At 61.0% G+C, this 19,475-nt stretch overlaps 3 protein-coding genes across 3 annotated transcripts; 2 read left to right on the top strand and 1 right to left on the bottom strand.

The window, feature by feature from the left end:
- The first annotated feature begins 1,286 nt into the window (after nucleotides 1–1,286).
- Nucleotides 1,287–9,478, top strand: PFKM (phosphofructokinase, muscle). Its single transcript, XM_061442956.1, has 23 exons — nucleotides 1,287–1,449; nucleotides 2,721–2,825; nucleotides 3,428–3,501; nucleotides 3,606–3,683; nucleotides 3,803–3,992; nucleotides 4,418–4,583; nucleotides 4,717–4,761; nucleotides 4,850–4,958; nucleotides 5,028–5,123; nucleotides 5,226–5,318; nucleotides 5,398–5,523; nucleotides 6,842–6,906; nucleotides 6,988–7,051; nucleotides 7,129–7,275; nucleotides 7,510–7,580; nucleotides 7,665–7,752; nucleotides 7,836–7,988; nucleotides 8,073–8,237; nucleotides 8,362–8,423; nucleotides 8,510–8,621; nucleotides 8,811–8,910; nucleotides 9,085–9,190; nucleotides 9,331–9,478. The coding sequence occupies exons 1-23, from the start codon at nucleotides 1,311–1,313 to the stop codon at nucleotides 9,476–9,478; spliced, it is 2,502 nt and encodes an 833-aa protein (XP_061298940.1). The 5' UTR covers nucleotides 1,287–1,310.
- Nucleotides 9,479–10,277: 799 nt separating this feature from the next.
- ASB8 (ankyrin repeat and SOCS box containing 8) lies at nucleotides 10,278–14,484 on the bottom strand. The gene is made up of 3 exons (XM_061442958.1): nucleotides 14,295–14,484; nucleotides 12,643–12,747; nucleotides 10,278–11,775 (listed from the first exon to the last, which is right to left on the bottom strand). The coding sequence occupies exons 1-3, from the start codon at nucleotides 14,409–14,411 to the stop codon at nucleotides 11,143–11,145; spliced, it is 855 nt and encodes a 284-aa protein (XP_061298942.1). The 5' UTR covers nucleotides 14,412–14,484; the 3' UTR covers nucleotides 10,278–11,142.
- Nucleotides 14,485–15,669: 1,185 nt separating this feature from the next.
- Nucleotides 15,670–18,311, top strand: LOC133263245 (zinc finger protein 853-like). The gene is made up of 2 exons (XM_061442959.1): nucleotides 15,670–15,852; nucleotides 17,695–18,311. The coding sequence occupies exons 1-2, from the start codon at nucleotides 15,690–15,692 to the stop codon at nucleotides 18,258–18,260; spliced, it is 729 nt and encodes a 242-aa protein (XP_061298943.1). The 5' UTR covers nucleotides 15,670–15,689; the 3' UTR covers nucleotides 18,261–18,311.
- Nucleotides 18,312–19,475: the final 1,164 nt, after the last annotated feature.

Raw genomic sequence — 19,475 nt, 5'->3', positions numbered from 1 at the left:
GGCGGCTCCGGGGCTGCCCCGGGCCCGGCCCCACCGGAAGCGGAAGTGCCCAACGGCCGCGCGCGCTCTTCCCGGGCCCGGTAGCGGCTGCCGGCAGCGAGGCGGACGGAAGCGGAAGTTGACACCGGGCGCGGCGCCGCCGGAAGTGACGCCAGAGAGGGGAGAGGAAGGCGGTTGGGGAAGAAGGGAGGGGAGAGGAGCGTGTGCGCTGCGGGTGGGGAGAGCGCCCCCTGGCGGTGCGGAGGTCCAAGGGGTGGAAGCACGTGGGGAGGGCTGCGTTACCCAATGGGGGTGTTACCCTATAGGGTGTCACCCTATGGGGGGGGTGTCACCCTATGGGGGGAGAGTCACAAAATGGGGGTGTTACCCTATAGGGTGTCACCCTATGGGGGAGTGTCATCCGATGGGGGTGTTACCCTATGGGAGGTGTCACACTATAGGAGGTGTGTCATATTATGGGGGTGTCCCACTATGGGCGTTTTCACCCTATGGGGGGGTGACACCCTATGGGGGTGTTACCCTATAGGGTGGCACTCTACGAGGAGGGGAATATCCTATGAGGGGTGTCACCCTATGGGAGTCATCTCTGGGAGGCTGTAGCCCCATGGGACAGCTGATTCCATTACAGCCAGTTCCATTATACTTGATCCCTACAGCAGATCCTGTTACAACCGATCCCATTACAGCTGATCCCGATATAGCCGATCCCATTCCAGTTGATCCCATTACAGCTGGTCCCTACAGCTGATCCCATTCCAGCCAACGCCGCTACAGCCGATCCCATGACAACCAATCCCATTACAGCCAATCCCATTATAGCTGGTCCTTACAGCTGATCCCATTCCAGCTGATCCCATTGCAGCCGATCCCATTACGGCCGATCCCTTTACAGCCGATCCCATTAAGGCCAATCCCATTCTAGCTGGTCCCTACAGCTGATCCCATTCCAGCTGATCCCGTTACAGCCGATCCCATCATAGCTTGTCCCTACAGCTGATCCCATTCCAGCCGATCCCATTACAGCTGATCCCGTTATAGCTGGTCCCTACAGTTGATCCCATTCCAGCCGATCCCATTACGGCCGATCCCATTATAGCTGATCCCTACAGCTGATCCCGTTACAGCCGATCCCATTATAGCTGGTCCCTACAGCTGATCCCGTTACAGCCGATCCCGTTACAGCTGATCCCATTATAGCTGGTCCCTACAGCTGATCCCATTCCAGCCGATCCCGTTACAGCCGATCCCGTTACAGCCGCTTCCATCCCAGCCAATCCGGTTGCGGCAGCCGCCGGTGCCGGTGCCGGGCTATGGTGGCCGTCCCCATCCCCGTCCCCGAGCTGTCCCCCGAGGCCTCCCGGCTCCTGGTCTCGGCGCTCCTGGCCCTCGCCGCCGGCCTCCTCCTCCTCAGCTTCCTCCCGCCCGCCCCGAGGGGGGGGGGCCCGCCAGGTCAGTGCCCGCCGGTACCCCCAGGGGGGGCACTGGGACCAGTAACGCCCATAGACTGGTACCGGTAACACCCATAGACTGGTGCCGGTAACACCCATAGACTGGGACCGATAACGCCCATAGACTGGGACCGATAACGCCCATAGACTGGTGCCGGTAACGCTCATAGACTGGGACCAGTAACGCCCGTAGACTGGTGCCAGTGTGGAGTGCAGTCTGGTACCAGTAAGGAGGGCAGACCAGTAATTACAGGGAATACAGACTGATACCAACAGGGAATATAGACTTGAACTAGTAAGGGGCACAGATTTGCCCCACTAAGGAGCACAGACTGGCTCCAGTAAGGAGGATAGACTGGCCCCAGTAAGGGGCACAGGCTGGTACCAGTAAGGAGCACAGACTGGCCCCAGTAAGGAGCACAGACTGGCTCCAGTAAGTAGGATAGACTGGCTCCAGTAAGTAGGATAGACTGGCCCCAGTAAGGAGGATACACTGGCCCCAGTAAGGGGCACAGACTGGTACCAGTAAGGGGCACAGACTGGAACCAGTAAGGAGCACAGGCTGGCCCCAGTAGGGAGCACAGATTGGCCCCAGTAGGGAGCACAGACTGGCCCCAGTAAGGAGCGCAGATTGGCCCCAGTAGGGAGCACAGATTGGCCCCAGTAGGGAGCACAGACTGGCCCCAGTAAGGAGCATAGACTGGCCCCAGTAAGGTGCAGAGACTGGCCCCAGTAAGGAGCATAGACTGGCCCCAGTAAGGTGCACAGACTGGTACCAATAAGGAGCACAGACTGGTCCCAGTAAGGAGCACAGACTGGTACCAGTAATGGAACAGACTGGCTCCAGTAAGGAGACAGACTGGCCCCAGTAGGGAGCACAGACTGGTACCAGTAAGGGGCACAGACTGGCACCAATAAGGAGCACAGACTGGTACCAGTAAGGAGACAGACTAGTACCAATAAGGGGACAGACTGGCCCAGTAACAAAACCAGTAACGAAGCAGACTGGCCCCAGTAAGCAGCACAGACTGGCCCCAGTAAGGACACACCAGTCCCCTCAGGGCCGTCCCCCCCTTGCCGGGGAGGGGACACCCCCCCCACCAGCGGGTCCGTCCCTCCCCCTGGGCCCATGTAGGGGCCGGTGCCAGTCGGGGGGAGCAGTCGGTGGGTACCAGCGGTGGGTACCAGCGGTGGGCGCAGTCGATGGGCGCAGCCGAGGGCACCTCGCTCCTTCCACCCTCTCAGTTTTGCCCAATCCCCCTCTTTTTCCAGCCAAGAAGATGGCTCAGAACCCGTCGGGACATGGACATGGACACGCCGAGAACATGGGCATCGGCAAAGCCATTGCCGTGCTCACGTCCGGGGGGGACGCGCAGGGTAAGGGACACCCCAAAACCCAGGACTGGGCCCCTGCTTTGGGGAGAAATGGGGTGAAATTGGGGTTTTGGTGGCCGGATCCTGAGCTGGGTTTGGTGCATGGGTGCTTTTCTCTGGGTGGTGGTTTTGGGGGTGACCTTGGAGGGGACAAAGCCGTGGGGGAGAGTCAAGGGGGAGTTTTGGGGTGCAGGGGGGGGTGCATGTGCCCCATGGAGTTTAAAGGGACATCAGCAGCATTCGGGCACCAAACCAATCCTGGGGTTTCCCAAAAGTGCAATAATTCAGCCCAGAACTTGTCCTCCATCCAAGTGGCCTCAGTGGGGGGGGGCACTGCAATGGAAGGTGTGGGGGGGATTCCAGCCCATGGGGGTCTCTCCCTATCTCTCCCCCCCCCCCCTCCCCCCCCCCCGGTGCTGTCACCCCGTGTCATGCGGCACCGCTGGTAAATGTCACTGGGGCAAAAATAACCCAGGCAGCTGCAGGGCCGGAGCTGGGGGGGGGAACACGATTTGGGGGGGCTGAGGTGGGTGTACGATGACTTTGGGGGTCCCTTGGGTGATGGGGGGGTCCCAGAGTGACGCTGTTCCTGTTCCCCCCCCCAGGCATGAACGCAGCCGTCCGTGCTGTGGTGCGGGTCGGCATCTACACCGGCGCCAAGGTCTACTTTGTGCATGAGGTTGGTGCTGACCCCCCCCTCTATTCCCAAAGCACCAAAGAGCTGGAAGGGGGGGGTTCCCGACACCAGGATGCGCGTGTCCATGTGTGTGCCCCCCCTCCCAGGGCTACCAAGGGCTGGTGGACGGTGGGGACAACATCAAGGAGGCCACGTGGGAGAGCGTGTCCATGATGCTGCAACTGGTGAGCGTGATGGTGGAGGCGGCTCGGTGCCACCCGGCGCCTGGCATAACCCACACCGGAGCTGGGAGCGGGGTGGGAAGGGATGAGCAGACGGATGCAGGGCTGCTGGGGTCCCGCAGGGGGGCACAGTCATCGGCAGCGCCCGCTGCCAGGATTTCCGCACGCGCGAGGGACGCCTCAAAGCCGCCCGGAACCTGGTGAAGCGCGGCATCACCAACCTCTGCGTCATCGGCGGCGACGGCAGCCTCACCGGTGCCGACACCTTCCGCGCCGAGTGGAGCAGCCTCCTGGATGAGCTGGTCAAAACGGGTATGTGTGTGAGCCCCACAAGTGCTTCTGTGGGGCGAGAAAGGGGGTTTGGGACCAAAACGTGCAGGTTTCATGTGCAAAACATGGAGTTTTCACACGCAAAATGCGGGGGTTTCTTCCCATTTTGGAGGTTTGGCCCAGGGGATGTTCGAGGGGGGATGCAGAGGGAAAAGGGGGTGTCCCAACATTGCAGCCGAGTGGAGCAGCCTCCTGGATGAGCTGGTCAAAACGGGTATGTGTGTGAGCCCCACAAGTGCTTCTGTGGGGCGAGAAAGGGGGTTTGGGACCAAAACGTGCAGGTTTCATGTGCAAAACATGGAGTTTTCACACGCAAAATGCGGGGGTTTCTTCCCATTTTGGAGGTTTGGCCCAGGAGATGTTCGAGGGGGGATGCAGAGGGAAAAGGGGGTGTCCCAACATTGCAGGAGGGATCACGGTGGAGGAGGCAAAGAAGTCAAGTTACCTCAACATCGTGGGCATGGTGGGCTCCATTGACAACGACTTCTGCGGCACCGACATGACCATCGGCACCGACTCGGCGCTGCACCGCATCATGGAGATCGTGGATGCCATCACCACCACGGCGCAGAGGTGATGGGGACCCCCCTGTGTCCCCCATGCCAGGGGGGACTCCAATGTGGTCCAATCCATCGCATCCCAAGTCCAATCCATCCCAAGACCTATGGGTCTGTGGGATGAAGGATGAAACCCGTGTCTCCCGCAGCCACCAGCGGACCTTTGTGCTGGAGGTGATGGGGCGCCACTGCGGGTACGTCCCTGTGCTGCCACCCAGAGCACCCATCAAAAACTGGGGTAAACATCCCCCCCCCCAAACCACCTCTTTCCCCCCATTGCAGGTACCTGGCGCTCATCACTGCCCTGGCCTGTGGTGCTGACTGGGTCTTCATCCCTGAGTCCCCCCCTGAGGATGACTGGGAGGATCACTTGTGCCGGAGGCTGACAGAGGTAGGATGGGCTCCGGTGGGTGCCTTGTCCCCATCCCTGTCCCCGTTGTCACCCCCGGCTCCCCCCTAGACCCGCCTGGGCGGCTCGAGGCTGAACATCATCATCGTGGCCGAAGGCGCCATCGACAAGCACGGCAAAGCCATCACTGCCGATGACATCAAGACGGTGAGCAGGGGCGGGGGGAGAAGTTCCTTTTGGTCCATCCCCATCCCAGCCCTTTCCCGGTGCTGCTGTGGGGCCGGATTCAGGCGCATCCCTGTCCTGCAGCTGGTGGTGAAACGTTTGGAATACGACACCCGGGTCACCATCCTGGGCCATGTGCAGCGCGGTGGGACACCCTCTGCCTTCGACCGCATCTTGGTAGGCAGCTCCCCCCCCCAGCCCTTTGAGATCGGGGTCTGGGGGGTCTGGGGGTAACATCCCAGCCCTGTCCCTGCAGGGGAGCCGCATGGGGGTTGAAGCCGTCATGGCACTGCTGGAGGCGACCCCCGAAACCCCCGCCTGCGTCGTCAGCCTCTCGGGCAACCAGGCCGTGCGCCTGCCCCTGATGGAGTGTGTGCAGGTGGTGAGTAGGGGACGGGGCCCCCAGGGGGTCAAACCCAATGTGGAAACCCACCCAATGCCATATAAAGCCATCCAACACCATGAAAACCCACCCAGTGCTGTGCAAACCCATCCAACGTGGTGCAAACCCATCCAATGCAATTCAAACCCATCCAGTGTAATTTAAACCCATCTAATGCAACCCAACCCCACCCGGTCCTGTGCAAACCCACCTAACAGGGTGCAAACACACTCAATCCAACCCAAACCCACTCAACCAAACCAATCCAAGCCAACCCAAACCCAAACCCACCCAACCCAACCTCAAACTCAAACCCACCCAACCCAACCCAAACCCAAACCCACCCAACCCAAACCCAAACCCAAACCCACCCAACCCAAGCCAAACTCAAACCCAAACCCAAACCCAACCCCACCCAACCCCAACCCACCCAACACAACCCAAACCAACTCAATCCAACCCAAACCTACCCAATTCATCCCTAACCCAACTCAACCCAACCCAAACCCAACCAACAGAATCCAAACTCAACCAACACAATCCAAACCCATCCAACCCAACCCAAACCCACCCAAACCCATCCAATCCAACCCAAACCCACCCAACCAAACCCACTCAACTCAACCCAACCCAATCAAATCCAACTCAATCCAGCCCAAACCCACCCAACCCAACTCACTCAACACAATCCAACCCAACTCAATCCAACCCAAACTCACCCAATCCAAACCAATCCAACCCATCCCAATCCAACCCAACTCAATCCCACCCAAACCCACCCAACCAAACCCACTCAACACAATCCAACCCAATCAAACCCAACTCAATCCAACCCAAACCCACCCAACCCAACTCACTCAACACAATCCAACCCAACTCAATCCAACCCAACCCCACCCAATCCAAACCAATCCAACCCATCCCAATCCAACCCAACTCAATCACACCCAAACCCACCCAACCAAACCCACTCAACACAATCCAACCCAATCAAACCCAACTCAATCCAACCCAAACCCACCCAACCCAACTCACTCAACACAATCCAACCCAACTCAATCCAACCCAAACCCACCCAATCCAACCCATCCCAACCCAACCCAACTCAATCCCACCCAAACCCACCCAACCAAACCCACTCAACACAATCCAACCCAAAGCCACCTAACCCAACAAAACCCAATCCAACCCAACCCAATCCAACCCCACCCAATCCAACCCAAACCCACCCGACCCAACCCAACACAACCTAATCCAATCCAACCCAAACCCACCCAACCCAATCCAACCCAACCCAAATGCCATTTGCTCCCCACAGACCAAAGACGTGACAACAGCGATGAACGAGGGCCGCTTTGAGGATGCCCTGAAGCTGCGGGGCCGGTGAGCACCCACACCCCGACCCCACAGAGCACCCTGAGCCGCGGCCACCCCAGGGTCCCTCACACACCTCCCCCATTGCAGGAGCTTCCAGAACAACTGGAATGTCTACAAGCTGCTGGCGCACATCCGCCCACCCTCCACCAAGGTACGGCCACAGGGATGGGGTAACGGGGACCCCCCCCGAGCCCCACAGATCCCCCACACCGGCTCTGTCCCCCACAGAGTGGTTACACACTGGCTGTGCTCAACGTGGGTGCCCCGGCTGCCGGCATGAACGCCGCTGTCAGGTCAACCGTGCGCATCGGGCTCATCCATGGGCACCGCATGCTGGCCGTGCACGATGGCTTCGAGGGGCTCGCTGAGGGCAAGGTGGGAGCCTTGGGAATGGGGGGGGCAGAGGGCAGGGAATGGCCCCCAAACCAGCAGACACGGCCTCATAGGGAAAGGGGATCCCCCGGGATGGGGAGGTTCAACCCCAGCCCCACCATGGTTCATCCTGCTGATGGTCCTGGCATGGGGAGCACTGGGTTACCCCGGTAACGCTTTGATACGGACCCCCAAATCCTCCTCCTGTACCCCTTTATCATGCTGCTTTACCCCCAGATAGAAGAGATCAGCTGGGAGCGCGTCGGCAGCTGGATAGGGCTGGGAGGATCCAAACTGGGGACAAAGAGGTAATGTGGAGGGGGGGGGTCCCCAGGTTGAGCCCCCCACCCCGGGCAGGATCAGCCACAGATGCTTCTCCTCCCCCCCCCCAGGACCTTGCCCAAGAAATACTTTGAGGAAATCAGCATCAACATCAGCAGCTTTGGCATCCATGGACTGATCATCATCGGCGGCTTTGAGGTGAATGGGGTGGTGGGTGCAGGCAGCACCAGCACTGCACCAGCACCAGCACCAGAGCAGCACCAACACCCCATGTCCCCCAGGCTTTCACGGGCAGCCTGGAGCTGATGGAGGGAAGAGCCAAGTTCGAGGAGCTCTGCATCCCACTCTGCGTCATCCCCGCCACAGTCTCCAATAACGTCCCCGGCTCCGACTTCAGCATCGGCGCCGATACCGCGCTCAACACCATCACCACGGTGCAGCCCCGCGCCCCCCTCCCCGTGTAACAGCAGCATTCACCTAAATCCCTTTATTCCACCCCAATTCCTGCACCTCCGCAGACCTGCGACCGCATCAAGCAGTCGGCGGCGGGGACCAAGCGCCGCGTCTTCATCATCGAGACCATGGGCGGCTTCTGCGGCTACTTGGCCACCATGGCGGGGCTGGCGGGCGGTGCTGACGCTGCCTACATCTATGAGGAACGCTTTAACATCCACGACTTGCAGGTTGGGGACCCCCCCTCACGCTGGGTGCCCCCATTCCGGGCAGTGCCGCAGCCCCATGGCGGTAGGAGCTGTATTAATTCCCATTTTCCAAGCGCTCCCAATGCCTGTTTCCTGCTCTACGTAGGTCAACGTGGAGCATTTAACTGAGAAGATGAAGACGACGGTGAAGAGGGGGCTGGTGCTCAGGTCCGTGCCTGTGTTGGGATGGGGGGGAGCTGAGACCTGTCATGCTCATGTCACCCCCATGAGCCCATCTCCCTTCCTTGGTGCAGGAATGAGCGGTGCAACGAGAACTACACCACGGACTTCATCTACAACCTCTACTCAGAGGAAGGGAAGGGCATCTTCGACTGCAGGAAGAACGTGCTGGGGCACATGCAGCAGGTAGGGAACCCCCCAGGCAACAGGAAGGTGGTCCCCGGGGAAGGGGGACCTGTGCACCAGGGACTGGAGATGCTCAAGGCCAGGTTGGATGGGGCTTGGAGCAAGCTGCTCTAGTGGTTGGAACTGGAGGAGCTTTAAGGTCCCTTCCCACCCAGCCCATTCCATGATTCCATGATTTTTCCGGCACAGGGCGGCACCCCGACCCCCTTCGACAGGAACTTTGGCACCAAAATGGGTGCCAAGGCTGTGGCCTGGATCACTGGGAAGATCAAGGAGTGCACCCGGCACGGTGGGTGCTGTGCTAAGGGGGGTTTCTCTGCCTCACTTCCCCACTGCCATGGGGGGGGGGGGTATTGCCAAAAGCACCCCCCAGCTCCCACACCTCAATGTAAAGGCCCCCATGCAGATGTAGGGGTGCTTCCCCCTCCTGAGCCTCCTCCTTCCCTCCCTCCCTCCCTCCCAGGCCGGATCTTCGCCAACACGAAGGACTCGGCCTGCCTGTTGGGAATGCGCAAGCGCAGCCTCGTCTTCCAGCCCCTCACCGAGCTCAAGGAGGAGACGGACTTCGAGTAGGTGCCCCCTTGCTCCCTTGCTCCTGAGGCTGAGCTCCAGCCCCAGGAAGGATCAGTGCAGGCTGGGAATGCTGCCCTCGGGTGATGCACGTGGTCCCCATGCAGGACCATCACGTTGCTGTCTGTCTCCCACCCAGGCACCGCATCCCGAAGGAGCAGTGGTGGCTGAAGCTTCGCCCCATCCTGAAGATCCTGGCCAAGTACAACATCGAGCTGGACACCTCAGAGACAGCCCACCTGGAGCACATCACACGCAAAGGGATCTCACTCGAGTCCAACAACTGAGAGGCTTCCCCTGCCCCAGCCAGGGCAGCAGCCCTGCACCCCAAGGGCACCCGCTGCTGTGCCACAAAGCTGCTTTTCCCCAATCACAGGGCTTCCTAAGGGTAAATCTGGGGTTGGTTTAGGTACTTTATGGGCTTTTAAAGGAGAAAAGCAGCTCCCCATGTGTAGGTGGGATGTCACAATGAGCTGAGAGCAAGAGCCCCAGGGACACCACTTTAGTCTTAACAATTCACAGTGAAGATGCTTCAATAAACCCCTCACTCACTCATGGTGGCAAACGTGGATCAGGCTCCAGCCTCCGGTGCTCATCCCATGGGAAGGTGAATATGGCTCCTGCACACACCCCTGGGCCCACTGGCTTTGTCTCCCAGGATAACAGGGAGGAATCCAACATTTCCAATCTGAGTTCCCCCCCCTCCAAGTATCAAGCAATGATCAAAGTTGAGGCACCTGATGTCACCTTCCCTGAGCATGGGCAGCTCTCCTGGAGGATCCCAGGGTGAGGAATGCACACATGGGAGGATGATGCATCCCAAACCCTTCCCCAAGCCAAGGGGTAAAGGGTGGATCAGAGGGTTCAGGCTGTGCTCAGAGGTTAAACCCATGCAGAGCTCAGAGGGATGAGTGTTTGCCAAGGCACAACCATGGATGGGGCCTGTGTCAGGTGCCAAACCCAAGCACAGGAACGGGACCACCAGCAGCAGCACCCCCAAACCCCATCCTGAGGCACCCTCCCTGCTTCAGTGAGGACCCCAAAGGAGTGGGACTGATCCCCAGCCTCGAGTGGGTGACACACATGCACTTTCCAAAGTTTATTTCCATGGATACATGACGGAGCAAAGGGAGAATGGGTGCTGCCCGCGGGGGTCCTGCCCGGTGCCCCCTGCCAGCACATCCTCACTCCTCCTCCTGAAGTCCATACACACACACACACACATAAAATCAACAACAGTGAGTTAATGGTGAAAACCAAAGCTAAGGAGGGGCTTGGGGGGGTTATGGTGTTGGCAGATGGGGGGAGACCCCCTGCTCAGGTGCATGGAGCATCCCCAGCTCCGAGTGGAGCTACTCTGGAGCAGGAAGCCAAGTGTTGGCTTTTGGGGTGCTCCCACCCTCTTCCCCTCTCCAGCAGTGACACATCTTAGAGATAAGAAGGGAAAAACACATTTCCAGGCATTGAGGGGATGAGGACACACAAGCTCTTCCCATCTGCAGGGCGTTGTTGCCATGTGTGGGTCCAAGCGGTGAGCGAAGGTGCTGGCTGCACACAGGTTCACTACATACATTTAAGGAGGCTTAATCCACGTCCCACAGGATTCTGTGGGCCTGAGAACACCTCCTCTTGCGTTCCTGCCTCCAAAGGAGGCTCTCCCTGCTCTCCTCATGCCTAGAAAGCTTTCCTTTCCCCAGGGCAAAAAAAAAACAGAGGGGAAAAGCCAGGTTAATTCATCAGCTGGGGTGTAATCTGCCATGAAAAGGGGTCAGTTCATCTCAAGAAGGGAGAGCGTGGCAGGAGCCGCCGAGCAGGCGCTGAGGGCACAGCAGCACGGCTGGCTCCCTGCTGGGCAGAGCAGGCTGACCACCAGTGAGTGGGGAGGGGAATGCAGCACCCACGAATCCCAAACCATCCTCGTCCTTCATCCTCCCGGCGCCCCGTCCTTGGCTTAGCTGAGCAGCAGCACGTACTCCTTGAGGCAGGTGGGCAGAGGCAGCTGCTTCACGGCCTCCGGCAGGAACCGCACGCCCAGGCTGCGGCGCACGGCGTAACGCGACAGCGTCTGCAGTGTCCCCGGGGCCGAGCAGAGCAGGGTGAGCTTCTGGCAGAGCTGCTGGTCCCTGGTCACCTCCCAGGGCATGCTCCCGTTCTTCCTCAGCTCAAAGTGTCCGATGGCGCGATGGAGAAGATCGAAGCAGGAATCCTCCCGCTCCGTCCCCAAGCCCCGCACCAGCAACGCCACCAGACGGGAGATGGGGCTTTGCCCTTTGAGGTTGACCACGCGGACCTCGGCGCCGAAGTCGAGCAGGACGCTGACGCTCTCCAGGTTGCCCTTCATGGCGGCCCAGCTCAGGGGGGTGTCGTTGTTGTAGTCACGGGCGTTGACCAGGGCGCCGTTCTCCAGCAGCGCCCGCACGCACTCCGCGTTGTTCTTGAAGGCCGCCCAATGCAGGGGGGTGTCCTTGTTCCCGTCCAGGGCGTTGGGGTTGGCGCCGTATTCCAAGAGGATTTCCACGCACGTTTCGTCCTTCTCCGCCGCGTAGTGAAGGGCTGTGCGGTTGTAGCCATCCAGAGCGTTCACCTGCAGGATGAGGGGAGAGAGGAGAATGGGTTCAGGGCTCCTGAGGGCATCAAGGGAAGCTCCATGGCGTGAAAGCATTCCCACGTCCCAAGTCTAGTGGGTGGGAAGATGAGGTGGGGGGGACGACGGGACCTGAAGAGCAGCCAGAAGGAAGTGCCACAAATGAGGCACCATAGAGGTTTCATTTCCTTCAGGATTCCATCTCCCAGATGAAAGGGCACCCCAAGACCTCAGGCACAAACACTGCACTCCCTGGTGGGATGAGAAACCTTCACCTGGGTCCATTTTACCTTGCAAGGGGCACGAAACCATAGAATCATGGAATGTGTCGGGTGGGAAGGGACCTTAAAGCTCCTCCAGCTCCAACCTCCTGCCACGGGCAGGGACACCTTCCACTGGAGGAGGGTGCTCCAAGCCCCTGTGTCCAACCTGGCCTTGAGCTCTGCCAGGGATGGGGCAGCCACAGCTTCTCTGTGCACCCTGTGCCAGCGCCTCAGCACCCTCACAGGGAAGAGCTTCTGCCCCAGAGCTCATCTCAGTCTCCCCTCGGGCAGGTTAAAGCCATTCCCCTTGTCCTGTCCCTCCATCCCTTGTCCAAAGCCCCTCTCCAGGTTTCTTGTAGCCCCTTTAGGCACTGGAGCTGCTCTAAGGTCTCCCAAGCCTGTGTCCGTGTTGATTGCCCCGACCCAGACGCAGGACCTTGCCCTTGGCCTCACTGAGCCCCACGAGGTTCACACTGGCCTCCACCAACACAAAAACAGTACCACATAATCTCACGGGCTCCAGCCCCAGCCTCCCAACTCCCCAGCCCCCTGTTTCAAAGGGCCCTTTATCTTTTTACCGTGCTTTTATAGTTTCAAGGCCTACCTCTGCTCCCTTCTGCAGCAGGAGCTCGACGCAGTCGGCATCAGCCACCATGCAGGCGCAGTGCAGCGGCTTCAGCGTCCCGTGCATGCAGTTCACATCTGCACCCTGGAGAGCACAGCAAAGCCCAGCTGGGACCAGCAAACCGGCCCAGCCTGGCCCTTCCAACCCAAACAGCACCTCCAGCCCCCCCCCCCCCCGAGGTTTGTTAATGGAGAAGTGTCATCACCCCTCCTGCACAGCCTGGGGGCTTGCTTCAGGGCTTGCACGGAGCTCCCTGAGGGGCAGGAGCTCATGCATTGCTCCAGGCTTTGGGTTTAGTTCATTTATCATCACTAAATGATGCCTGAAGACATCGAGCGCTGCAGGGGGTTGGTGTGACCCATGGAGGTGGTTATCCTCCATGTGCCGACTCTCTGCTCCGGAGGGATCTTAAGGAATGGCTGGTGTGAGGCTGGATGGGCCCAGAGGAGGGGTTGGAAAGGGAATTGGGGTCTCTGGCTCACCAGCAGTGGTTCAGAAGCCACCGGTGAGGCTCTGGCATGGCATGGGAGCATCCCTGGTGGGACACAGCCCTGAGCTGAACCCGGGGGCTCGGGGGCTTTCCAAGGGTGTCTCCAAGGAGGTTTATGATGCTTTGCAGTGGCCTCACCACCCAAAATAGCTCACCAGCTGCCTGGAGCCGTCAGGCGCAGCCAGGGCTCTCCAGTGCCCACAGGAGTGACCCGGGCTGAGGTGAATCATGGAATAGCTTGGGTTGGGAGGGACCCTAAAGCTCATCTAGGCCAATTCCCCCTCAATAAGCTGGGACACCTTCAACTAGATCAGGTAGCCCAGAACGACATCCAGCCTGGCCTGGAATGCCTCCAGGAATGAGGCATCCACCACCTCTCTGGGCAGCCTGTGCCAGGGTTTTACCACCCTCATTGCAAAGGATTGCTTCCCCACATTCAGACTGAATCTCCTCTCCTGGTTTAAAACCATCACCCCTCATCTTGTCACAATAGGCTAGGCTGAAAAGTCTCTCTCCATCTTTCTTACAGGCCCCTTTTAAGAACTAAAAGGCCACGATAAGGTCTCCCCTTCAGGAGCCTTCTCTTCTCCAGGCTGCCCCAGCCCAGCTCTCTCAGCCTGGCTCCAGAGCAGAGCTGCTCCAGCCCTTGTAGCATCCCCTTGGCCTCCCTCCAGCAGCTCCACGTCCCTCTTGTGCTGCTGCCCCAGAGCTGGGTCAGGACTGCAGGGGGGGTCTCCCCAGAGCACAGCAGAGGGTCAGGATCCCCTCCCTGAGCTGCTGCTCACGGTCTGGGGATGCACCCAGCACACGGGGGGGTTCTGGGCTCAAGTGCCCACTGAAGCCAAGTCACGGGGAGCCTCTCCTCACCCAACACCCCAAGTCCTTCCCCTCAGGGTTACTCTCAACCCCTCCATCCCCAGCCTGTGCTGGTACCCGTGGTTGCCCCGACCTAGGCAAAGCTCCAGATCCACCCTCCGTGGGGGCAAGGACGGGCTCCAGCCCCACCAGCCCCTCACCCTCCCGGGTGTTCCAACAGCGGGGACCCATACCCGCGGCCCGACCCGCAGCTTCGGGGCACCGGACGGGGCGTCCCACCGCGGAGCCCTCCCCTAAGCCCCTGCGGGCCTGGCTGGGGTCTCACCCTGCCTATGAGATCCTCCACGTTGTCCCGCGGGAAGGAGCGGATGGCGGCGATGGTGCGGATGAGCCGCTCCGACAGCGAGTACTTGCTCTGGATGCTCTGCATGATGTACCACATAGTGCGGGGCCGACGGCAGCATGCCCCGGGCGGCCCCGACGAGCCCCCGGCCTCAGGCCCTCAGCGGCTCCCCCTCCGGGGCGGCGGGCAGGGGCGGGGGGGGGGTCCCGGTGCTAACGGGGGTCCCGTGGGGGGGTCCCGGTGTTAACGGGGATCCCGTGGGGGGGGTCCCGTGGGGGAAACCCGTGGGGGGAGTCCCGGTGCTAACGGGCGTCCCGTGGAGGGGTCCCGGTGCTAAAGGGGGTCCCGTGGGGGGGGTCCCGGTGCTAACGGGGGTCCCGTGGGGGGGGTCCCGTGGGGGGGGTCCCGGTGTTAACGGGGGTCCCGTGGGGGGGTCCCGGTGCTAACGGGGGTCCCGTGGGGGGGGTCCCGGTGCTAACGGGGGTCCCGTGGGGGGGTCCCGGTGCTAAGGGGGTCCCGGGGGGGGTCACGTGGGGGGGTCCCGTGGGGGGGTCCCGGGGTTCGCGCAGCCCCAGCGCGGCCGCTCCAGGCCCAGAGACAGACGGAAGCCGCCGCCACCCGGAAGTGACGCCTCAGCGCATGCGCAAGCAGATGCCACGCCACCTCTCCACCAATCCGGCTCCCGGCGTCCCTCGAGGCTCCGCCTCTTCCCCGCCTTCAGCGGTGTCGCGTGCCCGCCCCCGCTCTTTGCTCTCCTCCAATCGCCTCCCGTGCCCGCCCGCAAGCCCCGCCTCTCTCCTCTCTCTCCACCAATCCGCTGTCTCCCTGAGGACCCCCTGGGTTCCTCGGCCCCAACCTGGAGCCATGGCGGGGGGTACCCCGCTCCCGGTGTCACCATGGCAACGAGGCCTAGTGCCCCCAGACCCACCATGGACGGGGCACCCCCAAATCCCCCCCCCAAACCCACAATGGGGGGGGGGCAAACACCCCAAATACCACCCCCCCCCCCCCCCCCACCCCATAGAGGGGGGGCACAGCCCCGGGGCCCCGCGGCCTCGCCATGCGGCAGCCGAGGGCGGCCATGAGGAGAGCCCGCTCCGCCGCGGCCCCGCTCCTCCCCGGGCCGGCCCGGCTGCAGCGGTGAGTGGGGCCGGGACCCCCCCCCCCCAAAAAAAAAGAGGCAGAACAGGGGACACCCCCCCCCCCGCCCCTTTCCCCCCTTCCCGTGATGATGGCGATGCTCGGGGGGAGCGCGGCCCCTTCCCCAGATTGGGGGGTGGTGTCAGGAGGGGAAGGGGGGGTTCGCGATGGGGATGCCTCAAACCGCAACCCATGGGCTTGGTGCCCCCCCCCGCACTATCAGGAGCTGGGGCATGGATGGGATGGGGACCCCCCCCCCCCCACGTGTCACCCCATCTCTTTGCCCCCCCATCCCGGTCAGGATCGCCCCGTCTGAGCGTGGCTGGGATGGCAGCGATGGATGCGGAGGGGCAAGCGCCCGCCCGGGACCCACAGGAGGTGCCAGAGGGGACCCCCGCAGGTGAGACACATCCCCCCCCCAAAAAAAAGCAGCTCCTGGCCATGTGTGAGGGGCTGTGGTGGTTTCCTTGTGGGGTGCTGAGTTTCTTATGGGGGTTCTCCCGTTCCCATTGTGTGGGGCTGCTCTGATTCCTGCTATGTGGGTGCTCCAGGGGATGGGGGATGTCCTGTTCCCATGGCATGGGGGCACCCCGATGTCACAGCACAGGGGTATCGCAGCTCCATTCCCATGGCACAAGGATACCCCTAAGTATGGGGCTACAACGATCCACAGCACAGAGGTATCCCAGCCCTGGCGTGCAGGGATGTGCCATTCCCATTGCATTGGGATACCCTGTTCCTGGGGTATGGGGGTGTGTTATAAGGGATCCAGGGATGTCCATTCCCATGGCAAGGGGTTACCCTGATTACAGGGTATGGGGGTGCCCCCATCCCTTGGTGTGGGGTTGCCCTGGTTACAGAAGGAGGGGATGCTCCAGTCCTGGGGTGCAGGTACCCAGGTCCAGTGGCATGGTGGTACCGCATCCCTGCAGCACAGCTGTGTCCCGGTGCATGGTGAAGGGATGCTCTGATCTGCGGTTAGCGGATGTCCCATGCTGTGGGGCAATCCAAGTCCCGGGGTGCAGGGGTTCCCCATGGCATCCAGATACCTCAATCTCACAGTGCAGGGATGTCACAGCCCCACAGCACAGGGATGCTCCAGTCCCAGGGCGCAGGGATGTCCCTGCTGTGTGGTGTGGGGAGCCTCAGTTTAGGGATGCAGGGATCCCCCATCACTGTGCAGGGGACACTGATCCCAGGATGCAGGGATGCCCCAGTACCACATCGTGGGATGTCCCGTCCTATGGCATGCTGAAGATCTGATCTCGGGTACCTTGCTCCCACACCATGGGAATGTCCCCAGTTCTGGGGTGCAGGGACGTCCTGATCCCATGGTGTGGGCATGTTCTGATCCCACTTCATGACAATGCCCTGATCCCGGGGTACAGGGATGTCCCAATCCCATGGCATGGGGATGATCTGATCCCGGGGGCAGGACATGCAGCAGGGGCTGCACCGGGAGTTCAGCCTGGGCTTGGGAGTGGGACAGGGGTGTCACTGCTGTCCCCAAACCGGAGAGGGGATGGGGGAAGGTGGAGAGGGATGGGGAAGGTGGGAAGGGGATGAAGGAAGGAGGAGAGGGGATGGAGAAGGGACAGAGGGATAGGGAAGGTGGAAAAGGGGATGGAGAAGGGAAGAAGGGATGGAGAAGGGGAAGAGGGGATTGGGAAGGTGGAAATGGGATGAAGAAGGGGAAGAGGGAACGGGGAAGAGGGGATAGAGAAAGGGAAGATGAGTTGGAGAAGGTGGAAAAGTGATGGAGAAGGGGAAGAGGGGATGGAGGAGGGATAGAGGGGTGGAAAAGGTGGAAAAGGGGATGAAGAAGGGAACAAGGGATGGAGAAGGGGATGGAGGGGATGGGAAAGGTGGAAAGAGGATGAAGAAGGGGAAGAGGAAGGGGGAAGAGGGGACAGAGAAAGGGAAGATGGGTTGGAGAAGGTGGAAAAGGGATGGAGAAGGTGGAAAAGGGATGGAGAAGGTGGAAAAGGGATGGAAAAGGGGAAGAGGGCATGGAGTTAGAAAAGGGATGGAGAAATAATGATGGAGAAAGGGGAAGAGGAGGTGGGGAAGGGGCAGAACAAATGGGGAAGGGGAAGCGGGGATGGAGAAGGGGAAGCGGGGATAGAAAAGGTGGAAAAGGGATGGAGAAGAGGACAGAGGGGACGGCACAGGGGGGACACAACCCCTCGGTGCCACCCATGCCAGTGCGTCCTGCTGGTGCCCAGCTCTCCTCTCCCCACAGCCCACCCCATCCCGCCGGCCTCGGGCAGGGACTCTCCCGTGCGCCCAGCGCGGCCACGACGGAAGGCACCGGCCCGTGGAGCAGCCAAGGCACCGGGACAAGCGGGGGGCCTGGGGCTGCTGGGGGGGCTGCGGGGGGGCCGCCTGCGCCCCACCATCTGCAGCGAGTGCGGGAAGGGCTTCAGCCGCAGCTCGGACCTGGCGCGGCACCAGATCACCCACACGGGCGAGAAGCCCTTCAGGTGCGGCGCCTGCGGCAAAGGCTTCAGCCAGAACTCCAACCTGGTGACGCACCGGCGCATCCACACCGGCGAGAAGCCCTACGGCTGCGGCGCCTGCGGGAAGCGCTTCAGCGAGAGCTCGGCGCTCATCCAGCACCAGCGGACCCACACCGGGGAGCGGCCCTACGGCTGCGGGGAGTGCGGGAAGCGCTTCAGCGTCAGCTCCAACCTCATCCGGCACCGGCGCACCCACACCGGCGAGCGGCCCCACGTCTGCGCCGACTGCGGGGATGGCTTCCGGCACAAGGCCCAGCTCCGCCGGCACCAGAAGCTTCACGCCGTGTGATGGGGACGTTGGGATGGGGATGAAGGGATGGGGACATCGGGATGGGGATGCTGGGATGGGAACATCAGGAAGGGGACATTGGGATGGGGACAGCGGGATGGGGACACAAGGATGGGGATGGGGACATCAGGATGGGGATGGAGAGTCCAAGATGGGGACACTGGGATGGGGATGGAGGCACCAGCATGGGGACATTGGGATGGCGATGAAGGGATGGGGACACCAGGATGGGGATGGAGTGTACAAGATGGGGACACTGGGATGGGAACACTGGGTTGGGGTGGAGGCATCAGCATGGGGACATTGGGATGGCGATGAAGGGATGGGGACACTAGGATGGGGACACTGGCATGAGGACATCAGGATGGGGGATGGAGAGTCCAAGATGGGGACACTGGGATGGAGACACTGGGTGGGGGTGGAGGCATCAGCATGGGGACATTGGCATGGCGATGAAGGGATGGGGACACCAGGATGGGGACACCAGGATGACATCAGGATGGGGATGGAGAGTCCAAGATGGGGACACTGGGATGTGGACAATGGGTTGGGGTGGAGGCATCAGCATGGGGACATTGGCATGGCGATGAAGGGATGGGGACACTGGATGAGGACATCAGGATGGGGAATGGAGAGTCAAAGATGGGGACACTGGGATGTAGACACTGGGTTGGGGACACTGGGTTGGGGACACTGGAATGGGGATGGGGGCATTAGGATGGGGATGGGGACATCAGGATGGGGATGGAGAGTCCAAGATGAGGACACTGGGATGGGGATGGAGCACCAGCCATGGGACATTGGGATGGCAATGAAGGGATGGGGACATCAGGATGGGGACACTGGGATGAGGACATCAGGATGAAGATGCCAGGATGGGACACTGGGATGGGGACACCAAGGTGCGGGTGCTGGGATGGGGGATGAAGGGATGGGGTTTGGGGACATCAGGATGGGGACACCGGAATGAGGAGGCCAGGATGATGATGCTAGGATGGAGCTACTGGGATGGGGATGAAGGGATGGGAATGGGGACATCAGGATGGGAACATTGGGGGTGGGATGAAGGGATGGAGATGCTGGGATGGGGACACCAGGATGGCGACGCTAGAATGAGGATGCCAGGATGGGATGGGGACACCAGAAATGGGGACGCTGAGATGGGGATGCTGGGATGGGGATGGGGACACTCACGGTTGGGGATATTGGAATGGG

The sequence above is a fragment of the Pezoporus flaviventris genome, unplaced genomic scaffold (assembly GCF_033815535.1).
Source record: "Pezoporus flaviventris isolate CSIRO_AGI_PZ_B2104156 unplaced genomic scaffold, CSIRO_AGI_Pfla_v1 ptg000257l, whole genome shotgun sequence".
In the NCBI taxonomy this organism is placed as follows: Eukaryota; Metazoa; Chordata; class Aves; order Psittaciformes; family Psittacidae; genus Pezoporus; species Pezoporus flaviventris.
Note: the sequence above shows the minus strand (reverse complement) of the source record. Positions and strands in the feature narration are given on the sequence as shown.

Bases quoted from the DNA above. Each gene is read 5' to 3' on its own strand.
- PFKM (XM_061442956.1), top strand. From the start codon at position 1,311: ATGGTGGCCGTCCCCATCCCCGTCCCCGAGCTGTCCCCCGAGGCCTCC. The intron at 4,762-4,849 runs GTACGTCCCTGT...CCCCCATTGCAG, and splicing joins GTGATGGGGCGCCACTGCGG to GTACCTGGCGCTCATCACTG. The intron at 7,753-7,835 runs GTGAATGGGGTG...CATGTCCCCCAG, and splicing joins TCATCATCGGCGGCTTTGAG to GCTTTCACGGGCAGCCTGGA.
- ASB8 (XM_061442958.1), bottom strand. From the start codon at position 14,411: ATGTGGTACATCATGCAGAGCATCCAGAGCAAGTACTCGCTGTCGGAG. The intron at 12,748-14,294 runs GTGAGACCCCAG...TGTGCTCTCCAG, and splicing joins TGGAGGATCTCATAGGCAGG to GGTGCAGATGTGAACTGCAT. The intron at 11,776-12,642 runs GTAGGCCTTGAA...CTCATCCTGCAG, and splicing joins TGCTGCAGAAGGGAGCAGAG to GTGAACGCTCTGGATGGCTA.
- LOC133263245 (XM_061442959.1), top strand. From the start codon at position 15,690: ATGGGATGGGGACCCCCCCCCCCCCACGTGTCACCCCATCTCTTTGCC. The intron at 15,853-17,694 runs GTGAGACACATC...CTCTCCCCACAG, and splicing joins GCCAGAGGGGACCCCCGCAG to CCCACCCCATCCCGCCGGCC.